The sequence below is a fragment of the Nannobrachium achirus genome, assembly GCF_963921795.1.
Source record: "Nannobrachium achirus genome assembly, chromosome: 18".
Lineage (NCBI taxonomy): Eukaryota > Metazoa > Chordata > Actinopteri > Myctophiformes > Myctophidae > Nannobrachium > Nannobrachium achirus.
The window spans coordinates 26,106,567-26,117,970 of NC_137825.1; the positions used below are offsets into that span (position 1 = coordinate 26,106,567).

Here is an 11,404-nt window from a genome sequence, read left to right on the forward strand (position 1 = left end):
CAGTCAAAGTAGCCATAACTACGTGCTAGAGACGTACTAGGGTAATGAATAAAGACTGAGACCCACGCGATTCACATGAATCAAGATAAGTTTAATAAAACTCAATCCAATGCATACATGCATTAGTTACATTTGACATCATGCTTTGTTTTGTCGAGAACACTTTTCTTTACCCCTCATTTCAAAATAAATTACCTGTTAATTAAAATAAATACATAGGTTTATTAATATGCACACTAGGGGAAATGGGGGGGGGGGGGGGGTTGGGGGTGGAATGCATAGCGCTCTGTAAGTGCAAAAAATTAGCTATCTGCCATTTGCCACACATATATATTTATATATATACACAATAGAAGGAAGAAAGTGGACGCTGAGGGGCTCAGATGTCAGTTACGAACATCACCACGAAACGCAGAAACAGTGGTTTCACAAGTCAAACAAGCTGGTGTTTGTACATGCTTCTGTTTAGTGTTGTAGTACATACTGTACAGCAGAGTAGAACAGTGAGGAGTGATGCCATCTTTCAGTTGAACATCCTCACTTCTGGCAAGCAACGCAGTTGTACAACAAAGTCTAAATTAGCTACAGTATGAGTTGAGCGAGGTAAAAGTGACTGTCTGACCATTGGGTGTTCTACAATATTCAGGGGGAATCAATGACAACCTGCACATGACATCATCGAGCAACTGCTCTGCACTGCACTCACTCTCTCACACACACATAGAAAAGAGTAAATTAATCCCTACCAGCGTGTCATTACAGGCCCTAGCCACATTCAGTCTAGTCTAATCCCAGATCCAGGATTCACTGCTGGGGCTGTATGCCCCTCCCTCTAATCTTTGTGGTCTTCTCCATCAACTAAACATGTCAAAACCGACAAGACCGCCCAGCAATCAGATATCTTTATAAAAGCATTTTTATCATAGATTAGTACTCAGAAAATGTTTCTCTTTTTTTTTTGTCCCTTTACTTTTTTTTATTGACATAGTAAAAGCCTGTACACACAACTCATAGAAAAATAAAACACTGCATTTAGCTTGCTCCTGGACAGGTTAGCAAAGGAATTATTTCAGTCTAGTTTAACGGTTGTAGAAAATTATAAGTGAGCTTCACACCACAGCTAAATCTATAGTCTGGGGTGGCAGTCTGTTTCTGCTTCAGCTAACTTGCAAGGCAACACATTTTGAAACAGCCAACTCATGAGGCTACAAAGTGTAGGCGAACTATATTGAACATGTCCCTCATATCCTGACAGCTTTGGCCCTAATTACAATCATATTCACTATCGAAAGACTGATGTTAATACTGTTTATAACTTATATCAGATTGAATCTTTAGGCTTGCCAAATAAGAAAAGAATGTAGAAGAAAGAAGAACTGGTGGCTGATTAGGTCATGTTTTTTATAAGCCAAGTGAAAGAAACAAGGGGAGAGATGGAAAGCATTGAAGAATAGGAATGTATATGATACCAACAGGAATGGCTTGGGAGGTGATCTATAAAGGGAGGGCAGACAAAAAAAAGAAAGAATTGAAAAGCGAGACTTTGGCCTTCCAGTTAACGAGATGGGAGGACTCTGATACATTGAGATATAAGATAAGGTGCGATATACAGTAGGTGAAACCGAGGGAGACATGAGATAGAATAGCTTTTACTGGTTCTTCTTGTCTTCGTTGGGAGAGTAGGGAGGAGGCTTGTCCTAGGAGAGAACGGATAGACAGTTAATGTACAGAGCACAAAGCGGTTTCTCAATGTGTGCACACAATGATCCTTTTTATGCTAATGTATTCATGTTCCATCTGAGCTGAAGGCGCCGGTGTCAACTGAGCTCGCCGAGTATACAGTAGCTAAGCTCTGCTTCACTGAGGCCCTGTCCTTGGATCACTCCTGGTCTTATCTTTCCCAACCGTAGCAATTATTTTGGTTGATTAAATATCAAATCAAATGCATACATTTAGAGTGCTGATGATCACAACTGCACAGTAGACAGTACTGTTGGTAGCATAACCCAGTTCTGGTGGAGCAATTAAATACACCACTAAAAGTATCACAAAATAACCCCCCAAAAACTTTTTTAACCATGCTGTTGCGGTTGGTGTTGTTTACAGATGGTGTTTATGTATGTGAACCGATTTTGACACCAGGATAGCATCACAACCATACACAATGCAGTCACAAGACTTTACAGGTGTGTAGTTCCGATTATAATGCAGGCCAAGTTCGAAGACGGGGGTGGTCTGAGCCAGGGATCCGGAAGTAAGGTTCAACAGACACTGACTAGCTGATAACTTTCCTATCGGCTATGACATATTAGCATTGCTACAAAATGCTAAAAAGCTTCCAGTGCCACTTGGGGCAAAACATGGAGGTGAAGTCTCGCGCCAGAAATAATGGATCACGTGTGCTTAGGTCTCCAATTCGAGAGTCAAGACACTGAGGCACCGTGGTGCCAGGCAGCCTACCTGTGGTAGGTAGACATGTGCGGAGGGGAGCGTGGCGCTGCTGGCACTAGCGGCTGCCTCTGCTGCTTTGGCCTCCGCTGGGAGGGGGACAGAGAGGGAGAGAAAGATGGAGAGTCAGGGCTTGCAGTAATTATATGCATGGTCTCACAATTAATCCCTGGGACCCACGAGATGACTGGAGCAAAATCAGTCTGAGCTAACATGAGAGGGAATGAGGACAAAATAAGAAATGAGAGAGCCAGCACAGTAGCCTGCAGAGAAAGTGGAGCAAGATAGAGATAGAGACAGATAGAGTCGCATTGTCCAACTGATACACCCTTTAATTCACTACCACTTTCCATCTGGTATCCCTATTTTGAGCACGTAGACAACATCTTGTTAGTTTGTAGTTATTTTCACTACCGGACGTACAACACTATATAGGGCTTAAGTGGTTACTGACACTGTATGTCTCACCTGCGGATGTAGAGGGCAGGTCTGGGTCATGTGGGGGCTGCTGACCCAGAGGTGCAGAGTATGGAGGGGGAGGCATATAAGCTGCAGGGCCGTCAAACGCTTGGGGATAGAATCCACCTGAACAAGAGGAACGGGGGGCTTGCAGTTTAAGTTCGAACACCGACTCCACAAACGTGAATTTGGCCTTGATATTTGGAAATCAGCCTTGCATAAACATCCAAGTACAAAGCCATCTAAAACAATTAGAATATTGTGTAAAAGTTCATTTTCTTCTGTAATATAATTCAAAAATTGAAACGTTCATTATATTCTAGATTCATTGTGCATGCAGTGAAATATTCAAAACCTTTTTTGTTGTGAACACCAGCAGTACAATGCAATGCTGGTTTCGCTCCAGTTGTGTTTTATCAGTCAGTTCAGACTCAACCATCAAAGCAAATCTGGGCTTCCATAACACTTCAGCAGTACCACAGGCTGAGCACATTCATACCACGCCCCACTGATGAAGACATTTGTTCAAAAGTATTCCAGACCATGCCTTTCAGAAGGCTGACATTTCTGTATTAAAAATCCTTTTGAATGGTCGCATGCCGTGTAATATTCTAATATTTTGAGATATGGAGTTTTGAAATTAAAACTTTTTCTTTTTCTTTTTTTCTTTTTATTTCACTGAATGCACAATGAATCTGGAATATATAAAAATGTAACTTTTTCAATTATATTACAGATAGAAAATGAACTTTTGTGTTAAGAGTGTACCTTGAGGAGGAGCAGGGCTAGAGTAGGAGTAGCCAGGTGGGGGTCCGGCAGGGTACATGCCATTGGCAGGTGGAGGGGGGTAAGTGTAGGCCCCGTTTGCCATGAAAGGGCAGCCACCAAACCCGGGCACCACGGGCTGACCCCTCGATGCTGTAATCCATGAGATGGGAAAACGCAAAAGCAAATGTTATCATAGCCAATGTCAAGGGTAGTGAGACAACAGTGCCTTGGTTGGAAGTAACTGTACGTTTTATAGTGTTACCTTGAGCTGCGACCTGCAGCATGTACTGGCCAAACTCTATGGCTCCTCCAGCAGCGAACACCAACTTAAAGGTGGCAGAGCCCTCCCATCCCCCTTGAACAATAATAAAAAGAAGGAATCCAGACGTATATAAGTATAATGTGTTATCAGTGTAGGAAAGATAATGACTTTATATTCTGTCGTTGGTTCTTAACCTTTTCAGGCCGTGACCCCCCAAAATAATCATATTTGAACTGGAGACCCCCCCCCCCCCCTCCCCCCCCAAAAAAAATAATAATAATAATAATAATCATAATTGAATTGGGGCATTACATTTAGTTTGACTCTGTTCCACTGATAAATATTGTGAAAATCGCTACAAGCTCTACAACGCCTTGTGAGAATTTGGCCAATGTTTCATTTGTCATTTTGGAGGTATTAAAAAGTCCTTAAATTGTCACTTTAGACTTTACACTTTATGTCGGTTTGTTTACTGTTGAGTGAGAAAACAATGTTGCACATTAAGGTAATCATCTGGGGAACCCCCAAAATCATTTGGGGGCCCCCCTGAGGGTCCCGACCCACAGGTTGAGAACCACTGCTGTAATGTACTCACTGACACACACACAGACATACACACACCTCCAGGCTCCGCGGTGACTGTGCCTTTGATGTAATTGGCTCCCAACACAGGTTGCTTGACCTCACAGCCCTTCATCAGATAAAAGGGCATCATGAAGGACTTGAACGCATCTCTTCCCTTTGCCAGGAAGATCACCTGCGAGACGGCAACACCACCCTGTCAGCTGTTAAACAACTCAAGCGTCAACTTTTCAACCATCACCTTGGAGATGTGGTTAACTTGGCCCACACTCACAGCCACAATGTTGTTGTTGGTGGTTTTATACGTCCGGTGACACCTGTCATAATGCTCTAGTACAGTGGTTTCCGAAACCTTTTAGCTCCCAGGCCCAACCGTGATAAATACCAGATATGCTATTTTCACTATTTTTTAAACAATTTAGGGAATTTATTTCATTGTTTCTTTATGATTCTTTTTCAACTCATAAAAGGTGTGAATTTTAGAAAACCTTTTAAAAATAATTGGAAAAATAAAAGCGATACTCTCGTGACAGACAAAAATGGATCCGCAACCTACAAATGGGTCCCGACTCCCGACCCACTGTTTGGTGAAACGGTGGTCCAAGTACTTATGCATTATTATGCTTATTGTTGATGATGACTTATAGGTGTCAATGATATGAGGGATTTTTCCTAAGCTATGGATTCAAGCCTGGGTTATTATTATACGTAGTTGCGCTGTGGCGGTGTCGTGCATCATAAATAGCAGACACATGGGCTATTTCTTATGCATGACACAATAATGTGCAACCAAGTGTAAATCAGGCATTAGCCTCTCACCCTGTAAGGAGTGAGGTAGACACTCCCCTTCTTGCTCTTTCTGAAGGCGTCTGGGAGGTTGTCTGCGTCAGAAAACACCAGCTCCACATTGTCATAGTTCATCAAAACACTGGAGAGGAACACACAGCATTTGAACTGTTAGATACTACATTACAACGCTTAAACTAGGAATTTGCCTACACAATAAGAATCTACAATCAGTATAGAGTAACTGTCTTTACAAATAGCCTATGCTTAATTTACCTGACCTCTTTTTAAGTTTCACAACAATATTGTATAAGCAGATCATGGGGGTCATTGAGTGTCAGTTGTCCAGTTACAAAACACTCACTGACCATCACTTATTTCCAGTAAACAGTAGTAAAAGGATTAGGATTATGACCTGACAGCCATGGTACTGACACTGGCCTGCTATTGGCCATGGCATGGGCAACCTATACAGTATGTACCTGGCTGACATAGTAGGACTAATAGGTTTAACTTTAGACGGGAAGGTTCTGTCGCCACTGATACAGATTTGATAGTTATTTATTTTTTACAACTAGACTCAATATTCTTATTATACAACATTGTACCAAGGAGCCAGCCAGACATATTAAGGGTACTGGTGTGTGATGACAGCTAGCAAGCAATGCAACACAACACTGCAATGACAGGATCTTGGACGCTGACCAATGTATACAACACGAAGCGACAGATATGTTATATTAGGCTAATAGACACTTACTCCCCCTTGCTGTCCTTATATCCTGGGCATAGGCGAAAATAGCAGATCCACAAGCTCACTACGCGTCGCATCGCGACGCGTAGTGAGCTTGTAGATCGGCTATTTTCGCCAACAGATCTACATAACATCAGCTAGCCTGTCCCTGGCTGCGAGAGTAACGTTATACCTTTCACTGTTGTTGATGATGACGCCGCCGGACTCTGAGCTGTTCATGTTCAGAGCCATGATGATGGTGTCGATGCAGTTGCTGTTTATGTCAGTGTGTGGACAGGAGCACTGGAGACAGTAGTAGAGCTAGGGTTTTAAAAGGAGTGTAAAGCTGTAGTGTTGTTATGGTGCTGCTGCTGCTGATGGTGATGATGATGACAGCTCTGCTCTGACTCTGAGTCTGAGCGGATGATGACGCCACCTGCACTTCCGCCATGCGTGCGTGCGTGCCGTGCGCGCGCGCGCCCGCGCCCACGAAGTGATGTCAGACGTCGTTTGCTAAAAAAAAAAAAAAAGACAATAAAAAAAAAAAGGCTATGACTAAAACTAAATCAAAATTTGAGGGGTGGTTTAGGCCTACTTCCCTCTTTACTGTCTGGAAGCACGTTTTGTCTAAATGTGCTGCTGCCCTTGCAGTACCGGTATGTACACAAATGACACCTCTGTGATGGTGTGATGTGAAAAATGCCACTTGGTGGTGGTGCTCCATTTTGCTTGTGAGTATTTTCGGTATAATCTGATGACAATGTATTATTTTGCGGACCATTTCTCTTTCCTGAAATATATTACCATACCAATATAATGGTCTAATCAAATGGTTTGGAGGCCCCACTGTAGTAACTAACTCTCTGAGGACCCCCTAGGGATCCCAGATCAAGGGATTGATCAAAATTTGCAGTCAAAACAAGTGAGGGGTGGTTTGGGCCTACTTCCCTTTATTGGAAGCACATTTCGTCTAAATGTGCTTCCCTTGCAGTATACAGAATTACACCTCTAGTGTGATGGGTGTGATGTGGAAAAATGCCACTTGGTGTTAGGTGGTGCTCCATTTAGCTTGTGAGTAGTTTCTATATAATTTGATGACATGTATATTTTGTAACCCAAGCAAGCTTCTCTTTCCTGAAATATACATACCAATATACCGGTATGGTCTAATCTAATGGTTTGGAGGCCCCACATAACAAACTCTGAGGACCCCCTAGGGGTCCCTGATCCCCTGTCCCCTGCTTAAAGGGATCGTGATGGTCACATGTTAGGCCTATGGGTTATAACAGTGTTGGTTATTAACAGTGACTTCAAACAGGCTCTGGGCCCATTAGGCCTATTTGATAGATGGATAGACCAATTTGAAGTTATACGTTATCACTATATCCTACTCACCATAAGAAAACACACACACACACACACACACACACACACACACACACACACACACACACACACACACACACACACACATACACACACACACACACACACACACACACACACACACACACACACTCACACACACTCACACAGACCAGACTGACTATAGTCTGCTATCTTCACATATAACCATGTCTACCGTATATATGTCTGCCCAGTGTGAAGTGAGCGCCTGTATGGAATTGTAGGAGTTGAGGCATTACATTTAGTTTGAGTTTGACTTGGTTCCATTGATAAATATTTTGAAAATAGCCGATGATGTGAGTTCAAACCTCACTGTGAAAAAAGAATTATGACTAGTTTTTTTCCTCATCATCTTCTAATCATAGTCATCTTATTTTTGAGCCGTTCCTCCTGGAAGGAGCTAAGCTCCAACATCTGTCCGGGGTCTGAAGTGTGGCCTACATCTGGCCTCCATCTTGGCACAAAGTGCTCCCAAGTTTGTTGTACGTCCAGGGTCCCATTGGCCAAGCTTCGCAAGTTCGCAGGACACTTAACTCATAAATAGCATTGCTCATTTCACACTAGGTGTGATTTTTCTCTTGTGCACAGCTGTATTTTACATATCTATTTCTTTCCTCTATAGCCCATCACACACATATCTGAGTCTTGAATCTTGTTTGAATTTGCATCCTCTACAAGGCCAATGCTTCATACTGTAGATGTCAAACACCTGGGTCAACACATAGCTAACAATGAAGACCAGATGGACTGCTGTCTCAAATTACATGTAAGTACTGTACACAATCCAGTCTCAATTGTTTAAGTGTCATGTGACACCATTTTGATTTGCTCTTGTATTGTTAATAATGGGAGACACGAGGATGGGATGGAGGAAGCTGTGAAGTAAGATGGAACAGCACCTTAGTTTAGTCAAAAGCTTCATAGAATAGATTTAACAAAAACTCCACGTACTGTAATAAGAGTAGACAAAGCAAGCGAGATAGAAGCTATAAGAATTGGGTCAAAGGCATCCATGCATTCCAAAATAAAAGTACTGTATCTCCTTGGTTAAACAAATCCTGTCTCAGAGGTCCGCCTGCCTGCCCAGTGCAATTTGAATACAGGATACGTTTTTAGTGAGTCTATAAAAGTCTATAAAAAGGGCTAAGCAAACTTTAATATGTTATTAACATATTTACTTTGGCTCTTTGTGTGAACAAATATTAATTCAATGTGTCTCTTTGTGTTAATATTATTTAAATGTTTTCCTTTCTTTGTGTAAACTATGCAGTTGAAGTGACTATAACTGTTTATAATTGTATTTTTGTTATAATTGAATTTATGGTATAATCCCATGAGGGTTGGACATGGAAATAAAAGCTAATTCATTCATTCATTCATTCATTCATTCATACATACATACAGTGGTTCATAGTACAGCCTGGGCTTTAATAGGTATTGTACAGTGCATACTGCATACCATATCGTATATACACGGTTATTTGCTAGAACATTTGTGGTTTGTGGCCCTCCCCTCTCTTACCAAGGTTTGCATGCATAAACAAATGAACAGAGTAGGGGAGTATCTGCGGAGAGAGAGAAAGAAACATGACATTATGCATTCACACATACAGTGTAGAGGGCCCTAGATAAAGGAACGTTTACAAGTCAGTATTACCACCTACCTTATAGAGGAAGTGATGACTTCCGGCTGCAGTGTAATAGCACCAGGCTGCGTTACTGCCTCTCTGAGCCACTTCACTTTAGACACACACAACACAGGACACTCAGCCAGTCCGCCAGGGGACGACTGGTTATCATAATAAATCCCATCATGATGTCAACCCACAGTGGGAATGCAGCCACAAGTGACAATCTACTAGAGCCACCTGATCAGGTATGTACCAGAATATCCCTTATTTAACAATGCTCAATTGTGCTGATGTTGATGGGTGCAGCTTAGAGCTGGTTTTGTTTGACGCTCATCCAAAGTTTGCTTGAAACACATGGCGGCCCGGCCGGTGATGTGGTATTCTTGGTTTTAAAGGATCATAAGTTAGCCTAATGTGTAAGGTTGGTTTAAGGCAACAGCAGCTATGATGGAAGTGAGGGATGCTTTGCAACAGCTATCTTAAGGCTGTCGTGAGTGACCATGTTTCATCCCTTAGTCACTTGCCGGCTGCATTGGAACATCTTCCTCACAGAGGGTGTTTTTCCATTTTAACCAAGTTTCAACTTAAAAATGTTGTCACATCATAAGTTTACAGAGTGTAAACTTGTTTAATTTAAACAGTTTCAAACTATAATCATAAGAAAAGGAAAATGTGAAACGATAAAAAGGAAAAGAGTGTCCTATTTTCATTATGTGGGAAGGTTGAGTGGGGGATTGGCCTGATACCCTATGAGTCAATTTCCTTATCAGCCAAAATGAGGAAGTCCCCTTAATAACATGCTCCATCACTCTGAGACTGAGAGTCTCCCTGTTATTTGCTTGGTTGATCCACAGACCCCCAATTTGTCTCTATTCACTCTATAGATATTATGTATTCTTGTATTGTCACTATACACTGTGGTCAGACTGAAAATTCTAAGGACCTTTCACAGCACACTGTTTAAATCCTGAATGTATACAAAACCTGTCTGTCAGTCAGTCAGTCAGTCAGTCAGTCAGTCAGTCAGTCAGTCAGTCAGTCAGTCAGTACATACCATATCAGACAGTTGACACAGTGTGCACTGTTGTTGGTGAGATTAAAGCGCCACGTTCCATAATGTCACAACAAGACACTATCTATAAGAGGATCTTTAAATGATCGTTATTTTAAAAGGAAATCAGTGATGAAACCTGGATAGCTTGGATTGACTGTTTTAGTTACTACATTGTTTCCTGGATTGTGTCACTGTGATAACAAGGCATGTATGTTATAACTCTTTGTTGCAGATGTATGGCTCGGCGACGTTGAGACAGAAACACGTAAAAAAACAATTATTTTATTTACAGCAATCATACACCTTCAAGTTTGATTCAGATATATTAAGTATTTTTGGTTGAGCCAGTGGTGGAAAAAGTACTCAAATTCTTTACTTAAGTAAAAGTATAAATACTGCAATGTATAAATACTCTGTTACAAGTTTGGAATTCAAAATATACTTGAGTAAAAGTACAAAGTATTATTTTCAAAACGTAGGCTACTTAAAAGTAGAAAGTACTCATTATGCAGAATGGTCCACAAGTTTTCCAACGAATAGAATGTATAAAAATCCTTTGAAAATAGCAGATTGCAAGCTCACAATGTGTCGCAACGCTATTGTGAGATAAGATACGATGTTTATTTATTACTGTATGAGACATACAAAGTAGGGTATTTTCAAATGGCTATGTGAGGCTATTTTCAAATGGCCGAAATGTAAATCTACAAAGTAACTAGTAACTACAGTTGTCATAGGGGATTAAAAGTACAATATTTGCCTCTGAGATGTAGTGGAGTAGTAAAAGTAAAAGTATTGAAAATTGGAAATATTCAACTAAACTACAAATACCTCAAAATACCTCTTAGTTACTTTACACCACTGGGTAGAGCACAGTTTAATGTCTGAAATGTATGAGCTTTCAGAAACATGCCCACATAACTTTCAATAACACACCTGTTTTGATCTCAGGGTTCCCCCGGTAATGTACGTCGACTCGGGATGACAAGAAGCAGAGCCAGGAAGGTAGGCCTCGCTCTATTAACACCGGGAAATCATGTCTCACTTAAGATATTGAAAACACTTTAAACAGTATTTTATACTTTGGCTATTCAAAAATAGCAGACATACAAGCTTGTATGTATGAGCTACTATTTGAAATATCTTTACATTTTCAACAAAAAACATATGCTTCTGGGGGGTCCTTGCAACAAAACCATTTTAAAGGTATAGTTGAATTACCTGAATTCATGGATATTGTTGTGTCGCCTAAGCCAATAATTTGATGACCAGCA

The 11,404-nt window shown here is 41.2% G+C and overlaps 1 protein-coding gene across 1 annotated transcript; it reads right to left on the bottom strand.

Moving 5' to 3' along the window:
• Positions 1-158: 158 nt before the first annotated feature.
• Positions 159-6,423, bottom strand: wbp2 (WW domain binding protein 2). Its single transcript, XM_080748210.1, has 8 exons — positions 6,232-6,423; positions 5,339-5,447; positions 4,559-4,694; positions 3,938-4,030; positions 3,676-3,825; positions 2,917-3,033; positions 2,461-2,537; positions 159-1,697 (listed from the first exon to the last, which is right to left on the bottom strand). The coding sequence occupies exons 1-8, from the start codon at positions 6,288-6,290 to the stop codon at positions 1,650-1,652; spliced, it is 789 nt and encodes a 262-aa protein (XP_080604336.1). The 5' UTR covers positions 6,291-6,423; the 3' UTR covers positions 159-1,649.
• Between the last annotated feature and the right edge of the window lie 4,981 nt (positions 6,424-11,404).